Source organism: Salvia hispanica, chromosome 2 (assembly GCF_023119035.1).
Source record: "Salvia hispanica cultivar TCC Black 2014 chromosome 2, UniMelb_Shisp_WGS_1.0, whole genome shotgun sequence".
NCBI lineage: Eukaryota > Viridiplantae > Streptophyta > Magnoliopsida > Lamiales > Lamiaceae > Salvia > Salvia hispanica.
In genome coordinates this window covers 38936261-38960022 of record NC_062966.1, presented here as the reverse complement: position 1 = coordinate 38960022, position 23762 = coordinate 38936261, and the positions used below count along the sequence as shown (strand labels likewise).

At 35.4% G+C, this 23762-nt stretch overlaps 3 protein-coding genes across 4 annotated transcripts; all 3 read left to right on the top strand.

Annotated features, from left to right (window-relative positions):
* The first annotated feature begins 2141 nt into the window (after positions 1–2141).
* LOC125204525 lies at positions 2142–4314 on the top strand. Of its 2 annotated transcripts, XM_048103209.1 has the most exons (3): positions 2142–2946; positions 3027–3635; positions 3735–4314. In XM_048103209.1, the coding sequence occupies exons 1-3, from the start codon at positions 2153–2155 to the stop codon at positions 4183–4185; spliced, it is 1854 nt and encodes a 617-aa protein (XP_047959166.1). In that variant the 5' UTR covers positions 2142–2152; the 3' UTR covers positions 4186–4314. The 2 variants fall into 2 exon arrangements, with proteins under 2 accessions (XP_047959166.1, XP_047959165.1); XM_048103208.1 differs by having other exon boundaries at positions 3027–4314.
* Positions 4315–9843: 5529 nt separating this feature from the next.
* Positions 9844–11924, top strand: LOC125207004. Its single transcript, XM_048106214.1, has 2 exons — positions 9844–10634; positions 10718–11924. The coding sequence occupies exons 1-2, from the start codon at positions 9844–9846 to the stop codon at positions 11844–11846; spliced, it is 1920 nt and encodes a 639-aa protein (XP_047962171.1). The 3' UTR covers positions 11847–11924.
* Positions 11925–16754: 4830 nt separating this feature from the next.
* LOC125207003 lies at positions 16755–18679 on the top strand. The gene is made up of 3 exons (XM_048106213.1): positions 16755–16951; positions 17371–17421; positions 17504–18679. Exons 1-3 carry the CDS (start codon positions 16755–16757, stop codon positions 18648–18650), a joined length of 1395 nt encoding a protein of 464 aa, XP_047962170.1. The 3' UTR covers positions 18651–18679.
* Positions 18680–23762: the final 5083 nt, after the last annotated feature.

Sequence of the window (23762 nt, the reverse complement as noted above, 5' to 3'; positions counted from 1 at the left end):
AACACACGTAACAATTCTATTTTCCATGTACTATTTACTTCATAAAATAAAACTTAAAAATAGTTAAAACAACATATACATATCAACTTTCTTTAATTACGTGCCTACAATTTATTCCCATGCAAAAACCTAAATACAAATATCCACATAAAAATAATTTCATGTACACACATACATAAATAAACATACACACACTTAAAATTAATTATTTAGAATTTTAATACACCTACACACATTTCTATATATATTATATGCAATTAGCATTATAAATATATGAAATGATCAATAAAACTATATCAATATGCAAAAAATTATGCAAATTTCGGGTTAGGGATGTCACAAATACAAATACTGTACTCCACAAAAATCGTGCCGGTGTCCATAGTCAAATATCAAGAAAAATACAAAGCCGGATTTATTGAAAAAGTGAAATAAGAGACATAAACACATCGATGAAATACAAATTTGACTCTTCTTGATGAAATCAATAAAAATTAATGAACATGCACATGCTAGATTTGTGTAGTATATACTCCCTCCGTCCCATTAAATATGCAACATTTGCTTTTCGGCACAGGATTTTATGTAGTGTTGTTTTGTGAGTTAATGAAGAGAGAGTAAAGTAAAAGAGAAGAAAAAGTAGAGAGAGTATTGTTTCCATTTTTAGTAACGTTTCATTTTTAATGGGACAGACCTAAAAGGAAAACGTTTCATTTCTAATGGGACAGAGGGAGTATATTATATTATCTCCATCCACCAAAATTTGTCTCATATTTTCATTTCCGTTCGTCCCCCAAAATTTGTCTCATTTCACTTTTACTATTTTTGATGGTGGACCTCATATTCTACTAACTCATTCCTACTCACATTTTATTATAAAACTAATACATAAAAGTAGGACCCACAATCTACTAACTTTTTCAACTCACTCTCCATTACATTTCTTAAAATTCGTACCAGGTTAAAGGAAGACAAATTTTAGTGGACGGAGGTAGTATCAAATTATCAATAGTTATCACTTATCAATCAAAGTTAAACTTAACGTAATAAAAATACTAAAACGATATTGGAAAAGCGTAAGATAAAGGACAAAGAGAAAGAAAAAGAAAAAGAATTGTTTGTGCTCTTGAAAAATAGTAATCCTCAAAGCATAATACATAATGATTGAGAATATATATCTAATCACATGAATCGAGAAAAAAAAGTATTATTCCACATGATAAAATTATACCCATCACAAAAAAGATAATTACATGAAAAAGACAAAGGCAATGCCAAAGTAAAAGGAGATTTCTTTGAGTGAAATGCTTTTGTATGATTCAAAATGTTGAATGAAAGATGAGATAGTTTGCCAGTATTTTTGCGAAGTTAGTCATTAATCAAAGTTAAATTAATCCTTATATAAATGTAATTATTAATATTGGAAAAGCAAAAGACAAGGACAAATGGTAAATTAATATGTTACTTTGACACATACTTTGCCGCCATAGGAAATTTTAATTCTAGTGTATAATATTCCAAAGGAGAAATCATCAAAGCTAAAAACGAGTAATAATATTTGAGAACATATATTTATTCACACAATCAAGAAAAGAATTACTCCCTTTGTCCCATTAGAAATGCAACATTTTCCTCTTTGGGTTATCCCACTGAAAATGAAACGTTTCCTAAAATGGAAATATCACTCTTTCTACTTTTCCTTCTCTCTTACTTTACTCTCTCTTCATTAACTCACACAACAACACTTGCATAAAATCTTGTGCCGGAAATCAAATGTTTCATATTTATTGGGACGGAGGGAGTATTAGACCCACCACCAACAAACGGTAATTAAATGAAAAAGAGAAAGATAATGCCGATGAAAAAGGAGATTCTTTGAGTGATGAACCTTCTCAAAATTATTACACAAAAGTATTGTATCACTAATAGTTGTCAGTCAAAGTTAAACCTAAACTGTTATGAAAATATAATAAAATTGGAAAAGCAAAAGACAAAAAGAGAAAGAGGATTGTTTGACTGAATTAATTTACTATACTATTACTTTAATGGAAATGTTTGAAAGAGGAGTAGTACAAATAGTGTTTATATGTATGGTCTAAACACCCACACACAAATAGTGAGATACATATTGAGAAGGAAAAAAAAAAGGAGAATGAGTGAGAGAGGAAAGGAGATAGAGGAGGAGGGGAAGAATGAGAGAGAGATGCTCCATCATTGGAATCACGAGCATCCACTTACTTTGGTGAATACTCGTGAAAAAGTATACTGTTATGGGTGTGAAGAGCTGTTTAGTGTTGGAGAGCAAGCTTATGGATGCAGCACCGAGGGGTGTAACTACGCAAGATTATTACACGCAGAATGTGCAGCGATGGAAAGAAAGATACGCCATCCATCGCACCACCCTCAACACATACTCATCCAACGCCACGAACTGGAATTAGGGAGGTGCCGTATATGTGAAAGGACTATTTGGAGCATTGGTTACAAATGCTCCAAATGTAATTTCCAGATGCACCTGAGATGCGCACAAGGTGGTGGCATGGTCGATGCAACAGGCGATGGTGGTGATGATAATAAAAGTCACAGCATCATACATCATCCAAGTCATCCTGGCCATGAATTGAAGTTGTTGAGGAGAAGATGTTCTTTCAAGTGCGATGCTTGCTGCACCACACGCAAAGGGAGCTCCTACACATGCACCACAGATGATTGTCAGTATTGCATCCATGAGAGATGTGCTTCCTTGCCTCAGAGCTTCAAAAGGGAAGATCATCATCACTCCCTCTCTTTATCCTTTCGCGTCCCTTTTGAATATCTCAATTTCAACTACAAATGTGATGTGTGCAACACATATTTGCTACCCAACTATTGGATATATCATTGTCAAATCTGCAGATTTATTGTCCACGTCAAGTGCGTTTTCAACAAGCAGCCTCCCATCACTGAGTATGCTTTATATCTATGTCATTACTTATTACATTATCCTTCTGTTATCTTAATTATTCATGTGTATTTATGTCCAACAGAAATATTGGGAAAGATGTTATTCATCTTCCAGCAAATGAGGTAGCCGAGGAACTAATTATACCGTTTGTGATGAGACAAAGAGGAGAAGGAGGAACATTCATTCCACTTCCACCCATCATCATCATCCCTGCTGCTGCTGCCGTTGATGAGTTGATGAAGATGAAGTATACGTTCCTTCATCACCAACATCAACTTACTTTACTCTCGTCTGGTGATCCAAGGCAAGAAGAAGAAGAAGAACATGATGAGGAGAATTATGGAGTGAGATCGGAATTGATATGTGATGGGTGCATCACTCCTATATCTTCATCATCATCATCAAACTACTATATGAGTTGCAGTGAATGCAACTACAACCTTCACTTGGCTTGCTTTCACTTGCCACCTCAACTCTCCTCACATCCACTCCACCGACATGATCATCACCAGCTTGTCCTCCAATCTTGTCACAAACATCAACCTTGGGAGGACCAATATTGCCATGTCTGTGGGTATTATACTAACGGGCTGTTTTATAGATGCACAGCATGCGACTTCAAAGTCGAGATCCAATGCGCTTGTATGCCGGATACCATACACCACGCAGCTCACCCGCGACATCTCCTCAAGTATGTGACTCAGTCCAATCTACGCTGGGATATCAACCGACGGCGCTTGTCGTGTGCTGCTGGTTGTGACGACCGCATAACCTATTACGATTGTTACAGGTGCAGCAACAACTCATGTGATTTCATAGTGCACGCCAGATGCGCTTTGCTGCCTGTGTCGGTCAGCAGCCGTAGATGGGACGAGCACCACCCACTGCTGCTGACGTACGACGCCACTCTCAACCGTCCTGGCGATTTCTACTGCGACCAATGTGAGACACAGATGAATCCCAGGAGCTGGATGTATCGCTGCCGCGCTTGCGATATATCCTTCCATCCTAAATGCTTTATAACTACATCCGGAGAGTATAGAAACATGAAGTTGGGGCAGAAATATGTGAATGACGCAGTTCACCAACACCCTCTCACCTATCAACTTCTCACCACTAAACGCTGCTGCGACATTTGTGGTCGGGGTAAACTTGAACAGGAAGGATTTTACTGTGCATTATGCAACTTCTTCATTTGTTACTACTTCTGCAGTAGAGGATTGATTAAAAATGTTGATTGAGAGAAATTATCATACTTTGTCTAGAATTAGTCAATTCTACCTCTTTCCACTCGTATTTGTATGTTATTATTATCATGACTTATTGTTATAAATTTGTATACTTATTCAAATTGATCTTTTTTATGCTTATTAATTATTTAAATCTAATACATTATGAGCATCACATGGCGATTCATAGGATTTAGGAACATGGAGTAGTGTTTAGGTAACGTTAATTTATGACATCTCCTACTGATTCAACGTTAATATTCTTATGAACTTAATAGTGTAGAACATAGTATAATACTATTAGACAAAAAATTTAATATAACTAAAGTTTGTGGAACGATCGGTTATCCACCCGAAGTATACATGGATACATAAGAAGTGGATTAAACAACTTGGTTTTAAATTAAATACTCTCTCTATTCCATATTAGTGAAGTTATTTTGCTACAGTATTTTGGTACGTTCCATAGTAGTGAAGTCATTTTCTTTTCAATAAAAATTAACATATTTCTTCGCACTTACTTTTCCCTTTTGCTTATTTTATTCTTTCTACTTTTTCCTCTTTCCTGTTTTTTTATCTTTTTATTTAATACATTACACATTTTCTTTAATCTCTATGCCGAAAAAAAAATCTCCACTACTATGAAACTGAAGGAGTGTATTTTTACATATAGTTAAATTAATGATAATATTTTTAAAGTTTTTTAATTAAAAATATAAATTGCCAATAGTGGAGGCATAGCCCCGCCATGAACATCGTGGCTCTTGCGATAACTTAATACTGTGCGACATCGACCTACAATAAATAGTTTCAATTGTGAAATTTTAATTGATAAAGTAAGAGGTTAAAATAATTAATTTGTTAGTGAAAAATGAGATTATGCTCTTTATCAAAAAAATTTACTTTAAATAAATTGCAATTAATTTTACTCCAAAAAGTCAAGGTATAAAATTAAACTATTTGAAATAGTATAAGATTAAATTTCAGTAATATTAACATCTAAAATACTCCACAATAATCGTGCCGGTGTCCATAGTCAAATATCACGAAAAATACAAAGCAGGATTTATTGAAAAAGTGAAATAGCATTCTTATCGTCGAATGAACAGACGATAAACAAATCGATGAAATACAAATTTGATTCTTCTCGATGAAATCAATAAAAATTAATGAACATGCACATGCTAGATTTGTGTTACTAGTATTATATCAATAGTTATCACTTATCAGTCAAAGTTAAATTAAACGTAATAAAAAATACTATAATGATATTGGAAAAGCGAAAGACAAAGAACAAAGAGAAAGAAAAAGAATTGTTTTGTGCTCCTGAAAAATAGAAATCCTCAAAGCATAATACATAATGATTGAGAATATATATCTAATCACATGAATCGAGAAAAAAAAGTATAATTCGACATGATAAAATTATACCCATCACAAAAAGATAATTACAAGAAAAAGACAAAGGCAATGCCAAAGAAAAAGGAGATTTCTTTGAGTGAAATGTTTTTGTATGATTCAAAATGTTGAATGAAAGATGAGATAGTTTGCCAGTATTTTTGCGAAGTTAGTCATCACAGAAAATTAAATTAAACGTTATATAAATGTAATTGTTATTGGAAAAGCAAAAGACAAGGACCAAAAGGAAAGATGATTTAATGTTGGGGTAAATCAAATATTATTGCATGCATGATTCTTGTATTCCAAACTGTTTGAAATATGGAACTACCTCCGTCCCCAAAATTTGTCCCACTTTGACCCGGCATGAGTTTCAAAAAATGTAATGTAAAGTGAGTTGAAAAAGTTAATGGATTGTGGGTCCTACTTTTATATATTAGTTTTATAATAAAATGTGAGTATGAAAGAGTTAGTGGAATACGGGGTCCACTACCAAAAATGGTAAAAGTGAAATGAGATAAATTTTGGGGGACGGACGCAAATGAAAAAATGGGACAAATTTTCAGGACGGAGGTAGTAACAAAGAGTCTTCGTATGTGTGTCTAGACTGAGATAAATTATCTGTTTCAGATCATTGATTCAGTAATCTGTCAAGAATGATGATACAAATATTGTTTACCTCTTTCATCTTGAATTAGTATTATTTTTAATTCATTAAATTTTAGCTCTACTCTGAAAATAAAGGAAAATGGAACAAGCACATGTGCACATGTACATGCATGATAGAAGAAATTGTGCAGGAATGTACAGTCTCAATTTAGTACTCCCTCCGTCCCACAAAAGATGTCACAGTTTCCTTTTTAGTTTGTCCCACAAAAGATGTCACATGAATATAAAAATTATATTTTTTCTCTCCATTTAACACACAAAATAAAACCTTCTAAAACCTCGTGTCGTCCCACAAGTGTGAGATCTTTTGTAGGACGGAGGGAGTACTATTATATCATTATTTATCACTCAAAGTTATTTTAAGCATTATTGTAACATCCCGGATTTTAGAACCCTAATTTTTTAGCCCTAGAATTAATTGTTGATGACGTGGCATCGAGAATGCTTTTATTTCGCGAGTTGATATGGTCGATTTGAGTTAGGGTTTGTGTTGAAAGTTTGAAAAGTCAAACTATTTAATTTAATGATGTGGCATGTGATATATTAAGATATGAGACTATGTGGCAATTTAATTGTTTATGGGTGAGTGAGAATATTAGAGAAAATTTCCATAAATACTTGTCACCCTAATTCTTATAATTTTCGAACCCTAGACCCCTTGGAGAAAGAATTTCTATTTCTCCGGAATTTATTTAATCCTTGGGATATTTATCCAAATTAAATTCCAAGAGCCAATTATTTCCTTGTTTAGAGATGTAAAAATCGAGCCCCTTGTTTTTCTAGTGATTTTCGAAAATCACTATATTTGGGAAGGAAGGAATGGTTTTCTTTTATTTGATTCCTTACTTGATTTCCTTCCATACCTAGAATTTAATTATTCTACCAAATCTTTCCATACTTCAAGAGATCTTGCCTTACTTTATTTTAGTCAATATTCAAAAATCCATGCCTTATTTAAAAGGCTAGAAATCGCCCCTTGTCTTGCTTCATGGAGGATTTTCCTTATTTTTATTTTGCTCCATGATATTTTATTCTACTTGGAAAATATACCAAAAACAAAACCATGGCTAATTACCTAGCCTAATTTTCGAAAATTAGGAGATATTGCCATCTTCTATTTTTGTTAATTCTTCTTCCCTACTTCACAATATTATTTTATTTATTTATTTAATTGGGAGAATGAGATCTTACCAAATATTATATCCTAATTACCTAAAGATCTTGTTGAGCACTATAAATAAGAGAACACCCCAACCCTAGACCCCAAATTTTCGGCCCCCTCACCCCCATACACTCTCTCAATTTTTCTTCTACATTACTCCATTAATCCTTCATCCTTTGAGAAGATATTGAAGTTTAATCCAAGAACTTTGAAGAATCAAGGCTAATACTTGTTTTCTACCGATTGTTTTTCGCTAAAAAGGTATTTTCGATTAAGAGTTATGTTTGTTCTTCTTCTACCTCTTCTTTTCTTCTTCCAACCGATTAATCGGTCTTCTTGAACCCTCATGCATCTTAGTTGAGTGAAAAAGGGGTGAAAAGGGATGTGGAAACGTGTGTATGTGTGTGTGCCGAGAGTGTGTTTGGTGTGAGTGTGTGTGTGCTGTGTGTGTGTTGTTGTGTTGTGTAGTGTGTGTTTGATGGTTAAATAATCTGGTGTGATAAGCATGATCTTGATTAATTAGTAGTGATAGGATGAATCGTTGGGAAGATGGAAAAGTAATGAGACATGCATGAGTAAGAGTAGTATTGAACCTAATTTGTGATATGTGCCTATGTGATTAAAAGGTGAAACTTTGGTTGCGAAGCCGGATAACGGAAAAGCAAATCTACTTGAAAACTAAGCAATCGAGGTGGGCTTTACTCTTAAAACTCTCTTTTATTTTGTCAAAATGTTATTCGGTGTTATAAGGGTGGTTTAACTGTTATGCCATGCCTATGTTTGTTTTAATGTGATATCTGATATGCTTATACGAATTCGGGTCTGAGTATGGGACGCAAGCCCTACCAGGCTGTGTACACAATGGGATCGAGAGCCGTCCTTGCTAGTCGGCCGGTCTCGTGGGCGAAAAGTGTGGCCACACTTTCGTCGCACCATGGAATGATTGTTAATTTGATGAGAAAATGGGAGGTTATTTTGACTGGCCAGTCGATGGAAAATATATTTTGTGATACTCGTGATATTCTTTTATAACTGCTTAAAACTCGAGTTCACTTGGTAGGGTGGCATAACTTATAAAATGTTTTGGCATCGAGCTCACCGAGTATTTCAAAATACTCAGCCCTGCATGTGTTTTCCTTATGTGCAGGTTGAATGACGACGAGTGGTGGCGGGTGTTGAGCAGATTAATAAATTAAAAAAAGATATGTTGAACTTCAAGCGTAGTTGTGTCTTCATACATAGCTATACTTTCTCTTGGTCGTTTTCCGCTGAATTTTTGATATACTTTAGAATGTCTTTTTGGAATATTTGCATCTTACTTTCAGTTGTGGCCTTAGCCCTTTTCTCGTGATTTTGTCTGGGATACTATGTCGTACTCTTAAGGTTTTGATTCTCATTTATGATAATTATCCCCTTTTGAACTTCTAGGTTAAGTTGTTGCATTAAATACTCTGATATCTCTTGAAATCCTTTTGGACAATACTCTTTAAATGAAACCCTAGTCTGTGTTTACTTCTTTAGAGTCGGTTTCGGGTAGCAGCCGCCGTATTTATTGTACCCTAGGAGGGCGGGCTGTTACAATTATAATATTATAATTATTTTGGAAAAGCAAAGACACAAAACGAAAAAGAGGGAGAGAGAAAAATTATTTGAGTGAATTAATATGTTACTTAGACACTTACTTTGCCGACATAGGAAATTTTAATTCTAGTATATAGTATACCAAAAGAGAAATTGTCAAAGCACAAACCATAACAATTGACAATATATATTTGGGGGGATGATCAATTGCTAACTTTCTTAAGTTGCTAACTTGCTAACTCATCAATGCAGTGTATTAAAAATGTCAACACGATGACATTAAAATGTCAATACATAATTTTGTTGAACTTCAATATAATGTGTTGATATTATGTGTTGACATTTTAATGTCACCGTGTTGACATTTTTAATACACAACATTGATGAGTTAGCAGAGTTAGCAATTTAAATAGTTAGCAATATAACACACCCCTATATATTTGTTCACACAATCAAGAAAAGAATTATTAGACCATCAACAAACGGTAATTACATGAAAAAGGGAAAGACAATGCCGAAGAAAAAGGAGAGTTCTTGAGTGATGAACCTTCTCAAAATATTACTGAAAACTAGTATAGTATCAATAGATGTCAGTCAAAGTTAAATCTAAAGTGTTACGAAACTATAGCAAAATTGGAAAAGCAAAAGACAAAAGAGAAAGAGAAAGAAGATTGTTTGAATGAATTAATTTATTACTTTAATGGAGTACATACTTTTGGTGAGATTGGAAGGATTGTATGATTCTTGCATTTGAAAATGTTTGAAAGAGGAGTAGTACAAATAGTGTTTATATGTATGGTCTAGACACCCACACAAAAATAGTGAGGATAGATATTGAGAAAGAAAAAATAAAAAGGAGAATGAGTGGGAGAGGAAAGCAGATAGAGGAAGAGGAGGGGAATGAGAGAGAGATGCTCCATCATTGGAGCCATGAGCATCCACTTACTTTGGTGGAAATTCGTGAAAGAAATTACTGTTATGGGTGTGAAGAGCAGTTTAGTGTTGGAGAGCAAGCTTATGGATGCAGCACTGAGGGATGTAACTACTCCAGTTTATTACATGCAGAATGTGTTGTGGTTGCGAGAGAGATACGCCATCCATCGCACCACCCTCAACACATACTCATCCAACGCCACGAATCAGAATTACGGGGGTGTGATATCTGTGGAAGGACTATTTGGAGCATTGGTTACAAATGCTCCAAATGTGATTTCCAGATGCACCTGAGATGTGCACAAGGGGGTGGCGTGATTGATGATGATGGTGATGATCAAAGGCGCAGCGTAATTCATCATCCAAGCCATCCCGGCCATGAGTTGAAGTTGTTCAAGAGAAGGTGTTCCTTCAAGTGCGATTCTTGCTGCACCACACACGCCAAAGGGAGTTCCTCCTACACATGCACCACACCTGCATGTGAGTATTGGATCCATGAGAGATGTGCTTCCTTGCCTCCAACCATCAAAAGGGAAGACCACCATCACTCCCTCTCTTTGTCATTTCAAGTCCCTTTTGAATATCTCAATTTCAACTTCAAATGTGACGTGTGCAACACAATTTTGGTACCCAATTATTGGATATATCATTGTCAAATTTGCAGATTTATAGTCCACGTCAAATGTGCCTTCAACAAGCCGCCTCCTCGCATCACTCTGTATGTTTTTTATTTCTAGTTCTAGAACATTAATTCATTATTGATCATCCTTTTCATAATTGCTATGTTTTTATGTCCAACAGTGATATTGGGAGAGACATAATCCGTCTTCCTCTTCCAACAAATGAGGTAGCTGAGGAGCTAATTGCACCTTTTGTGACGAGAGAAAAAGGAGCATTCATGCCTAAAGATGATGGCGATGAGTTGGTGAATGTGAAATACTATAAGTTCATTCATCACCAACATCGACTCACTTTAGTCTCATCTGGCGATCAAAGCCAAGAAGAAGAAGACGACGAGGAGAATTATGGAAAGAGATCTGAACTGCTATGTGATGGGTGCATCACTCTTATAACTAGTAGTAAATATATGAGTTGTAGTGAATGCAAATACAATCTTCACGTGGCATGCTTTCACTTGCCACCTCAACTCTCTTCTCTTCCAATCCACCACCAGGAACACCCGCTAGTCCTCCAATCTTTGGACAAACATCAACCTTGGAAGTGGCAATATTGCAGTGTCTGTGGGTGCGGAACTAATGGACTGTTTTACACCTGTACAAAGTGCGCCTTCAAAGTAGATATCAAGTGCGCTTGTATGCCGGATACCATACTTCACGCAGCTCACCCGAAACATCTCCTCAACCATGTGACCAAGTCGGATCTAGGCAGAGATATCAACCTATGGAGCTTGTTTTGTGCAGCTATATGTGGCCAAAACATATCATCTTATGATTGTTACAGGTGCAGAAACAACTCATGTGATTTCATTGTGCATGTCAGATGCGCTTTGCTGCCGGCATCAGTCAGCAGCCGTAGATGGGACGAACACCACCCGCTGCTGTTGACGTACGACGCCACTCTCAACCGTCCTGGCGATTTCTACTGCGATCAATGCGAAACACAAATGAATCCCAGGAGATGGATGTATCACTGCCGCAGTTGCGATCTATCCTTCCATCCAGATTGCTTTGTAACTACATCCGGCGAGTATAGAAACAGGAAGTTGGGGCAGGAATATCATGTGAATGCCGCAATTCATCCACACCCTCTCACCTTTCAACTTCTCACCACCAAACGCCGCTGCGACATTTGTCGTTGCAATGAGAATGAAAATCAAGGATTTTACTGTGCATTATGCAACTTCTTCATTTGTTTCTACGACTGCGGTAAAAAAATGATCGAAGATGGCAACATTGTCGCCGTCGAATGAATGATGATAGGGATGTTGTCTACCTCTTTCCACTTGTATCTTTATGTTTATGCTCTTTTGATTTGAGTTGAGTTAGTATTTTTAGTTTTACGCTCTCTTTTTTATATACTCCTATTTATTTTATAGTAGTAGTAATAAATTTTAGCGTAATAATTTAGTCGAATGATGGGTCCACTTACTTAAAATAAAAAAAATAAATGAATGAGACTTTAAATTACAGATATCTTGAAATAGCAAATGGAGCGTTTTGTCTTACTGATAGAGGGAATAGTATATCATTTCTTATACGTTAATTAGAAAAAAGAAAACAACCCGTAAAATTTTTATAATGTAAAATGAATTTAATTTGCCTATTATGTCCCGTATGTATTTAGTCTAAGGACTAATATGTTATACTTTCGTACTTATCTATCTATCTATAATCTATCTATCTATCTATTTCTACTGCTACTACTACTAATATTATTATTATTATTATTATTATTATTATTATTATTATTATTATTATTATTATTATTATTGAAATTGATCTTTTTTATGCGTATTAGTTATTTAAATCTAATACGAGCATCACACATATCCCTCCTACTAGTCATTGTAAAGCACTGGCGGACCTACACTTAATGGGGGAGGGACTTTAGCCCTAATGAATTTATTTTTTAAATTATTTTTCACTATAAAGTTCTAAAATTTATTCATATTCTATACACATTATTATATAAAAGCCCCTATTAATAATCTAAGTTACCTACAAACTTATTTTTAAGGTAAAATTTGAGAATTTAGCCCCTACTCCCGTTCATTTCTGCGTCCGCCACTATTGTAAAGATAAGTTGTTAACTAAGCGTCAGTTTATGTTCATTTGGCGATTCATAGGAACATGGAGAGATGTTTAATGTCTGTTTTTTGGTGATCACATCTACAAATTCAGCATTAGTTCAAATAATACTAGTATTCCCTCCGTCCTATAATAGATGACGCACTTGGTAATGACACGAGACTTTAAGAGATTTTGTTTTGTGTGTTGAGTGAAAGAGAAAATAATATATTTATATTACTGTGACAGAAAAAATTTCCATATAAAGAAATGTAACATCTTTTGTTGGACAAACTAAAAAGAAAAGTTTGACATAGAAAGTATTATCTTATTTATACTTAATAATGTACTAATCATAATAAAAGACAAGTTATTATTAATATAAAGTATTGCTTCTATTAGCATAAACTTTAAAATAACAAAAAATTGTGCAACGATCGGTTATCCATCTTACAATGAGACTTTCATCTCAAATTAAATTGACTTTTACATATAGCTGGTTTAATAATAATATTTTTAAAGATTTTATTTATTATAAAAATTTATATTGGTGGAGGCATGCCCCACTATGAACATAGTGACTCAGTTGATATTTTCAAATCAATCTTTAAAAAATAGTCTTAATTATTAACACTATACATTTTAATTTAAAATTAATTATTAACACTACCCCGGTGAGGTCCGAGTACGTCTCCACCTCCTCATTCTCGACCTCGAGCTCCTACGTCTTCCCCCACCTAGGGGGGGGGGGTGGCTAACCCGACCCCGGCCTCCCCCTTTGCCACGAACGGCAACCGGTCATGGCAGAGGGAGCTCTCATGGCCAGGGCGGACCTAAGTGGAGGCTTGGGGGATCCTTGGAACCCCAAGCTATTTTTGTACTAAGTATGCATAATATATTCATGGAAATATTCATAACTCAATTGCTGGTGTTAGTGTAGTTGGTTCCCAGGCATGACTAGTGTAGTGGAGGTCTAATGTTCCTTGGTGCCGGCTTTCTTTGTCTCTTTTAGTGTTAACTCTAGCTTTATTTCATTATGGTATTTAAGTTTTATTTATTTTATCATAGATGAATTCATCGATTAATACTCCCTTCATCCAATTCTAAGTGAAATAATTTTTATTCAATACAAGATTTTATATAGTGTTAATTCATTAGTTAATAGTAATGAATAATTTTTATTATATTATTCCACATAAGTAATTTTATATAATTTTTTTATTTTCTTATTTGTGTATATATTTTTAATTGTAAAATCATAAAGTAATTATTATTATAATCTAAAAATAAAAAACAACTTTTTAAATCAAGTACGTATACAGTTTTAATTATATTTCTTTTTCAAAAATAAATATATTTCTCAATTATTTCGACGGGCCAACACTATCGTCGTATGCAACAATCGTAAACAATTTTGGACCCCCACTATAAAAATCCTGCGTCCGCCACTGCTCATGGCAGTACGAGCCCTCGGGCTGGCACGAGAATCGATCGGGGCCTCGGTGCTGCTGCGTTCGGCCCCTGGGCCACGAGCTCGTCTGCTACTCCGCGTAGCAGGATGTTCAGAAGATCTGCTAACGACTACTTTATGTCGCTTACTTATGGTGGGATCCCGAGTTATGACTTCTCGGGATCTGGATATGATCTTACGCTGCAGCCCCAGCAGTCTGCTCCAGAATATATGATGATACATGTACTGATGTACATGTTGTTTACCTCTTTCCTCTTGTATTCTTATATTTATATATTCTACTTGTAATTATATCATTTGTTTAAATACTACTCCCTTCGTCTCAATTAAGCGTTCACCTTCTTTTCAACATATGTTTCAAGAAGTGTAAATGAAAATGACGTAAAAAAGTTATGGAACATGAATACCACTTTTATAGGAGTATTAGTTTATAATAAAATGTAAGTAAAATGAATTAGTGGAAGATGAAGCCTACTTACTATTTAGAATAAAAACTGAAAATGGTCTCTTAATGAGGGATTGGCAAAAATGACAAAAGTGGACACTTAATGTGGGATGAAGGGGTACTAACTTTATAGTACTCGCTCCGTCCCTCACTAAGTGTGGTATTACTTTTCGGCACGGGTTTTGAGAAAATGGAGTTTTGTTAGTTATGTGGAGAGAATAAAGTAATATAGACGAAAAAGTAGAGTTAAAAAGTAAGATAGAATGTGCCAAAAAAGGAAATGACGCACTTGACATCCCAAAAAAGAATATGAATCACTTAACAAGGGACTGAGGGAGTAGTACTTATTTCAAATGATCAAGAACTAACAGTGCATTTTGTGATCTAGTTGCATTGCTCTCTCTTTTTTATTTGATAAAAGAGATACTCTAATTGCTACTCCCATCTCCCGCTCCTCATATGAGTTGTGAATGTTGCTTATTAACCAAGAAAAGAGGTAAAAAGTGTTGTGAAACCAATCATTTTCTTTTCTTTTGTCGAAGTTTTGAGGTATCATTGTACTGTAATCAACACTTAATTTTGAAAACGTTTGGAAAATATAACTATATGGAGTTATTAGATAAAGAATGTATAGAAAGACTAATATATTTGTACTAATTGGTAGTATGGGTGTAATTAAATGGTAACTAGCTTAATGTGATATTAACTTGTCAACTCAGTATGAAAAAATGTCTAACACAATATCATTAGTATGTCAAATATGTCTTTGAGTTGGCTTGTGTATATTTATATTTAAATGTCAATACAAAGACATAGTGGACGTACTCATGTCATTTTGTTAACATTTTTAATATACTGAGTTGGTGAGTTATCTCAATTATTACTACTTTTCTTCCTAACATGACCCCTGGTACGTAGTATTACATAATGAGTCCTAGTATTCTTATTTTTCTTCTTTTGCAGAAGATTATGTGATTGATATTGGTAGTTATAAACACATCAATGAAATACAATTTGATTCTTCTTGGAGACATTCAAAGCAATGATTGAGAATATATATCTAATCACATGAATCGAGAAAAAAAAGTATTATTCCACATGATAAAATTAGACTCATCACAAAAAAGATAATTACATGAAAAAGATAAAGGCAATGCCAAAGAAAAAGGAGATTTCTTTGAGTGAAATGCTTTGTTGTTGTTAAACATTATTGTTTACTGAGGTTGGAAGTTTTGTATGATTCAAAATGTTTGAAAGATGAGACAGTTTATCAGTTTTTTTTCAAAGTTAGTCATCACTCAAAGTTAAATTAAACGTTATTATTATTGGAAAAGCAAAAGCTAGACAAGGACAAAGAGGAAAGGGACTGTTTGGATGAATTAAATATTATGCATGCATGATTGTATTCTAAACTGTTTGAATGATGGTAAAAAACAGTCTTCAAATATGTCTATCTAGACTGAAGAAATACTCACAACTCGCAAGTCACACATGAAGGTCGTCGATTGAGATAAAAATGATGATACAAATTCATCTTGTAATTTGTAAAAGTATTTTTAATTCAATACAATTTGGTTCTTCTCTGAAAATCAAGGAAAATGAAGAAATTGTGCATGGATATGGTAAGGTCTCAATTTAGTATTATATCATTAGTTATGACTTCAAGTTAAATTAAACTTAATAAGATTATAATTATATTGGAAAATCAAAAGACAATATATAGAGCAAAGAGAAAGAAAAAGAAGATTGATGGCCGTCTGAAAATTATTACATAAAAGTATTGTATCATTAATAGATGTCAGTTAAAGTTAAATCTAAAGTGTTATGAAAATATAATAAAATTGGAAAAGCAAAAGACAAAAGAGAAAGAAGATTGTTTGACTCAATTAATTTATTACTTTAATGGAGTACATACTTTTGGTGAGATTGGAAGGATTGTATGATTCTTGCATTTGAAAATGTTTGAAAGAGGAGTAGTATAAATAGTGTTTTTATGTATGGTCTAGATACCCACACTGCCACACACATAGTGAGATAAGAAGGGAAAAAAAAGGTGCATGAGTGAGAAAGGAAAGGAGATAGAGGAGGAGGAGGGGAAAGAGAGAGAGATGCTCCATCATTGGAGCCACGAGCATCCACTTACTTTGGTGAAAACTCGTAAAAAATTATACTGTTATGGGTGTGAAGAGCTGTTTAGCATTGGAGAGCAAGCTTATGGGTGCAGCATTGAGGGATGTTACTACCCCAGATTATTACACGCAGAATGTGCAGCGATTCCGAGAGAGATACGCCATCCATTGCACCACCCTCAACACACACTCATCCAAAAGCACGACGGGTCTTATTATTCGTGTGATATATGTGGATGGACTGTTTGGAGCATTGGTTACAAATGCTCAGCATGTAAATTCAAGATGCACCTGAGATGCGCACAAGGTGGTGGCATGGTCGATACAACAGGCGATGATGAGAAAAGGCGCAGCGTCATACATCATCCAAGCCATCCCGGCCATGAATTGAAGTTGCTGAGGAGAAGGTGTCCATTCAAGTGCGATGCTTGCTGCACCACACGCAAAGATAGTTCCTACACATGCACCAATGATGCTTGTGAATATTGGATCCATGAGAAATGTGCTTCCTTGCCTCAAAGCTTCAAAAGGGAAGACCACCATCACTCTCTCTCTCTATCCTTTCGCGTCCCTTTTGAATATATCAAATTCAACTTCAAATGTGATGTGTGCAACACATATTTGCTACCCAACTATTGGATATATCATTGTCAAATCTGCAGATTTATTGTCCACGTCAAGTGCGTTTTCAACAACCAGCCCCGCGTCACTCTGTATGTTTTTGTTTCTATGTCATTACTTATTATATTATCTTTCTGTTATCTTAGTTATCGTCATGTGTTTTTTTGTTACCAGAAACATTAGGAAAGACATGATTCATCTTCCAACAAATGAGGTGGCAGAAGAACTAATTACACCGTTTGTGATGAGGCAAAGAGGAGGAGAAGGAGGAACATTGATACCACCCATCATTATCCCTGCTGCTGCTGTTGATGAGTTGATGAAGGTGAAATATGATTTCATTCATCACCAACATCAACTCACTTTAGTCTCATGTGGCGATCGTAGCCAAGAAGAAGAAGAAGACGAGGAGAATTATGGAAAGAGATCAGAATTGATATGTGATGGGTGCATCAGTCCTGTATCATCAAACTACTATATGAGTTGCAGTGAATGCAAATACAATCTTCACATCGCCTGCTTTCACTTGCCTTACGTCCTGTGTCTTCCAACCCACCAGCAGGAACACACGCTAGTCCTCCAATCTTCCGACAAACACCAACCTTGGACGTGGAAAATTTGCAGTGTCTGTAGATATGCCACCAATGGGCTGTTTTACACTTGTACATGGTGCCGCGACGTCATATTTGATATCAAGTGTGCTTGTATGCCGGATACCATCCATCACGCAGCTCACCCACAACATCTCCTCAAGCATGTGAGCGAGTTGAATCTACGCAGTGATATCAACCCTTGGAACGTGTCGTGTGCTGCTCGTTGTGGTGAAGACATATTCCTTTATGATTGTTACAGGTGCTGCAGCAGCTCGTGCGATTTCATCGTGCACGTTAAATGCGCTGTGTTGCCGGCATCGGTCACCAGCCGTAGATGGGACAGACACCACCCGTTGCTGCTGACGTACGACGCCACTCTCAACCGTCCTGGCGATTTCTACTGCGATCAGTGCGAAACACAAATGAATCCCAGGAGTTGGATGTATCACTGCCGCAGTTGTGATATATCCTTCCATCCTAAATGCTTTCTAACTACATCTGGCAAGTATAGAAACATGAAGTTTGGGCAGGAATATGTGATCAATGACGCAATTCATCCACACCCTCTCACCTTTCAACTTCTCACCACAAAACGCCGCTGCGACAATTGTGATCGGGATAAACATGAATGGGAAGGATTTTATTGTGCATTATGCAACTTCTTCATTTGTGACTACCCCTGCGGGGCAAAAATGATCGCAAAAGGGGACATGATGACCGTCGAATGAATGAATGGTGATAGGGATGTTGTCTACCTCTTTCCACTTGTATTTTTATGTTTATGTTCTTTTGATTTAATTAAGAATTATACTATTTAGTTGAGTTAGTAGATTTTGTTTCTCACTTTTATATACTCTCAAAAAATGAACGAGACTTTAAATCGCAGACATGTAAAAAATATGGCAAATGGAACAATTTTTTTTACTAACAGGGGGAGTAGTATATCATTTCTTATACATTAAATATCAAGAAGAAAAAAAGGAAAAAACCGTAAAAATATTATAATGTAAAATGGAATTTAAAATTTGCCTATTATGTCCCCAATATGTATTTAGCTAACGACTAAGAGCATCTCCAGCCATTCCACTAAACTCAAACCCATTTTAGTGTAAATATCACACTAAATATTGATTTTACTCCAATCATTTACACTAAACTCAAACTTAAAAGAATATTCTCTAAATTATGCCTTTTTTACTCACAAAATTTGAAAAACTTCTAGATTTTGGTTTAGTGTAAACCTAAAAATAGGTATTTTTTTCTCCAAAAATGAGATTGGTTTTTGAGTACTATTAGAGCTAAATACCTATCCCATTTTAGGTTTTAGAGTATCCTTGGAGATGGTCTAATACGTTATACTCTCGTATTAGTACTACTTATCTATTAGTAGTACTACTATCTAATACGTTATGTCCCCAATATGTATCTACTTATCCAAATTCATCTTTTTTATGTGTGTTAATTACTTCAAACTAATACATTTATGAGCATCACACATATGACATATCCTCTTACTAGTCGTTGTAAAGATTTGTTGTAAAAGTGTCAGTTTATGTTCAATTTCAAAATATTTTTTCTCTACAATTTACGTGCCATTTGGCGCTTCATTGGAACGTAGTGTTTATATAACGTTCATTTCTGATTCTCTGTTTCTTGGTGATGACATCTTCTACAGATTCAACTTATACTCCAAATACTCCATCCGTTCCTCATAATTTGTCACCATTTGACCCGACACGAGTTTTAACAAATGTAATAGAAAGCGCATTGAAAAAATTAGTGGCACGTGAGTCCTACTTTTACATACTCCCTCCGTCCCGGATATTTCGTCCCGGTTTGACCGGGCACGGGTTTTAAGAAATGTAATGAAAAGTGAGTTGAAAAAGTTAGTGAAATGTGGGTTCTACTTATATATATTAGTTTTATAATAAAATGTGAGTAGGAATGAGTTAGTGGAATATGTAGTCCTCTACAAAAAATGGTAAAAGTGAAATGAGACAAATTATGTGGGACGGACCGAAATGAAAAAATGAGACAAATTATCCGGGAAGGAGGGAGTATTAGTTTTATAATAAAATGTGAATGATGTGATTTAGTGAAATATTGGACATACTTGTCATTTATAGTAAAAGTGAAATAGAATTCTTATTGTCAAAGAGATAGACGATAAATACATCAGAAATACAGTTTGATTCTTCTTGATGAAATCAATAAAAATTAATGAACATGCACATGCTAGAATTGTGTTAGTATTTTATTTATATCTATAGTTATCACTTATCAGTCAAAGTTAAATACTTAAATTAAACGTCATAAAAATACTGTAATGATATTGGATAAGCGAAAGACAAAGGACAGAGAGAAAAAGAATTGTTTTGTGCTCTTGAAAAACAGAAATCCTCAAAGCATAATACATAATGATTGAGAATATATATCTAATCACATATTTTGAGAAAAAAAAAAAAGTACTATTCCACATGATAAAATTAGACCCATCACAGAAAAAGATAATTACATGAAAAAGACAAAGGCAAATGCCAAAGAAAAAGGAGATTGGAAATTGTGCATGGGTGTATAGTCCCAATTTAGTAGGAGCTAGTACTATTATATCATTAGTTATCACTCAAAGTTAAATTAAACGTTATTATAATTATATTGGAAAAGCAAAAGACAAAGAACAAAGAGAAAGAGAGAAAAATAAGATTGTTTGAGTGAATTAATATGTTACTTTGACACATACTTTGCCCACATAGGAAACTTTATTTCTAGTATATAGTATTCCAAAAGAGAAATCATCAAAAACATAATAATATTTTAAGAAAATATATTTATTCACACAATCAAGCAAACAATTAGTATTAATTAGACCCACCAACAAACGGTAATTACATGAATAAGGGAAAGACAATGCCGAAGAAAAAGGAGATTCTTTGAGTGATGAACCTTCTCAAAATTATTACACAAAAGTATTGTATCAATAGATTCAGTTAAAGTTAAACCTAAACTGTAATGAAAATATAATAAAATTGGAAAAGCAAAAGACAAAAGTAAACAGAAAGAGAAAGAAGATTATTGTTTGACTGAATTAATTTATTACTTTGATGGAGTACATACTTTTGGTGAGATTGGAAGGATTGTATGTTTTTTGCATTTGAAAATGTTTGAAATACATTACATATAGTGTTTATATGTATGGTCTGGACACCCACACACGCAGATAGTGAGATCCATATTGAGAAGTAAAAAAAAAAACGAGAGAATGAGCGAGAGAGGAAAGGAGATAGAGAAGGATAAGGGGAGTGAGAGAGAGATGCTCCATCATTGGAGCCACGAGCATCCACTTACTTTGGTGAATACTCGTGAAAAAGTATACTGTTATGGGTGTGAAGAGCTATTTAGTGTAGGAGAGCAAGCTTATGGATGCAGCATTGAGGGATGTAACTACTCAAGGTTGTTACACGCAGAATGTTCTGCGGTTGCGAGAGAGATACGCCATCCATCGCACCACCCTCAACACATACTCATCCAACGCCACGAACCGGAATGCATGCGGTGTGATATCTGTGGATGGTTTATTTGGAGCATTGGTTTCAAATGCTCCAAATGTAATTTCCAGATGCACCTGAGATGCGCACAAGGTGGTGGCATGGTCGATACAACGGGGGATGATGAGAAAAGGCGCAGCGTCATACGTCATCCAAGTCATCCCGCCCATGAACTGAAGTTGTTGAGGAGAAGATGTTCCTTCAAGTGCGATGCTTGTAGCACCAGACGCGAAGGGAGTTCCTACACCTGCACCAATGATGCTTGTGAATATTGGATCCATGAGAAATGTGCTTCATTGTCACAAAGCTTCGAAAGGGAAGATCATCATCACTCTCTCTCTTTATCCTTTCGCGTCCCTTTTGAATATCTCAATTTCAACTACAGATGTGATGTGTGTAACACATATTTGCTGCCCAACTATTGGATATATCATTGCCAAATCTGCAGATTCATTGTCCACATCAAGTGCGTTTTCAACAAGCAGCCCCGCATCACTGAGTATGATTCATTAATTTCTATGTCATTACTTGTTAGATATATTATCCTTGTGTTATCTTAATTATTGTCATGTGTTTTTTTTTTTTTTTTATTTATCAGAAACATTGGGAAAGACATGATTCATTTTCCAACAAATAAAGTGGCCGAGGAACTAGTTACACCGTTTGTGATGAGACAAAGAGGAGGAGAAACATTGATACCACCCATCATCATCCCTGCTGCTGCTGTTGATGAGTTGATGAAGGTGAAGTATAAGTTCCTTCATCACCAACATCAGCTCACTTTAATCTCATCTGGCGAGCGAAGCCAAGAAAAAGAAGAAGAACAAGACGAGGAGAACTATGGAGTGAGATTGGAATTGATATGTGATGCTTGCATCACTCCTATATCATCATCATCCACAACTAGTAGTAGTAGTAATAGTAAATGTTACTACTATTACATGAGTTGCAGTGAATGCAAATACAATCTTCACTTGGCTTGCTTTCACTTGCCACCTCAACTCTCCTCATTTCCACTCCACCACCACGACTATCATCACTCGCTGGACCTCCGATCTTGCAACAAATTTCGACCTTGGGAGAGTAAAGATTGCAGTGTGTGTGGGTATGATACGAATGGGCTGTTTTACACTTGCACAGCGTGCAGCTTCAGAGTCGATATCCAATGCGCTTGTATGCCGGATACCATACACCACACAGCTCACCCGCGACATCTCCTAAAGTATGTGACCAAGTCGGATCTAGGCAGAGATATCAACCGGTGGAGCTTGTTTTGTGCAGCTACGTGCGGCCAAAGCATATCGTCTTTTGATTGTTACAGGTGCTGCAACAGCTCATGCGATTTCATTGTGCATGTCAGATGCGCTGTGCTGCCGGCATCAGTCAGCAGCCGTAGATGGGACGAGCACCACCCGCTGCTGTTGACGTATGACGCCACTCTCAATCGTCCTGGCGATTTCTACTGCGATCAATGCGAGACACAGATGAATCCCAGGAGTTGGATGTATCACTGCCGCCCCTGCGATCTATCCTTCCATCCACGATGCTTTAAAACTACATCCGGCTACTATAGAAACTGCAAGTTTGGGCAGGAATATGTGATCAAGGACGCAATTCATCCACACCCTCTCATCTTTCAACTTCTCACCACCAAACGCTGCTGCGACATTTGTCGTTGCAATGAGAATGAAAATAGAGGATTTTACTGTGCACTATGCAACTTCTTCATTTGTCTCTACAACTGTGGTAGAAATATGATCAAAAATGGGGACATGAACGCCGTCGAATGAATGAATGAATGATGATAGGGATGTTGTCTACCTCTTTCCTCTTGTATTTTTATGTTTATGTTCTTTTGATTTAATTGAGAATTATTGAATTGAGTTACTAGATCGTGGATCTCACTTTTATATACTCTTAAAAAAAATGAACGAGAATTCAAATTGCAGACAGCTCAAAATGGCAATTGGAACATTTTTTTTACTAATAGAGGGAGTAGTATATCATTTCTTATACATTAAATATCAAGAAAAAAAAAAAGAAAGAAAAAAACCATAAAATTATTATAATGTAAAATGGAATTTAATTTGATTATTATATCCCCAGGGGTGTGATCAATTGCTAACTTTTTTAAGTTGCTAATTTGATAACTCATCAACGCAGCATATTAAAAATGTTAATACGATGACATTAAAATGTCAACACATAATTTTGTTGAACTTCAATATAATGTGTTGATATTATGTGTTGACATTTTGATGTCACCGTGTTGACATTTTTAATAAACTATATTAA

Bases quoted from the DNA above. Each gene is read 5' to 3' on its own strand.
- LOC125204525 (XM_048103208.1), top strand. From the start codon at position 2,153: ATGAGTGAGAGAGGAAAGGAGATAGAGGAGGAGGGGAAGAATGAGAGA. The intron at 2,947-3,026 runs GTATGCTTTATA...TATGTCCAACAG, and splicing joins AAGCAGCCTCCCATCACTGA to AAATATTGGGAAAGATGTTA.
- LOC125207004 (XM_048106214.1), top strand. From the start codon at position 9,844: ATGAGTGGGAGAGGAAAGCAGATAGAGGAAGAGGAGGGGAATGAGAGA. The intron at 10,635-10,717 runs GTATGTTTTTTA...TATGTCCAACAG, and splicing joins CCGCCTCCTCGCATCACTCT to TGATATTGGGAGAGACATAA.
- LOC125207003 (XM_048106213.1), top strand. From the start codon at position 16,755: ATGGGTGTGAAGAGCTGTTTAGCATTGGAGAGCAAGCTTATGGGTGCA. The intron at 16,952-17,370 runs GTTTGGAGCATT...TCAAATCTGCAG, and splicing joins GTGATATATGTGGATGGACT to ATTTATTGTCCACGTCAAGT. The intron at 17,422-17,503 runs GTATGTTTTTGT...TTTTGTTACCAG, and splicing joins AACCAGCCCCGCGTCACTCT to AAACATTAGGAAAGACATGA.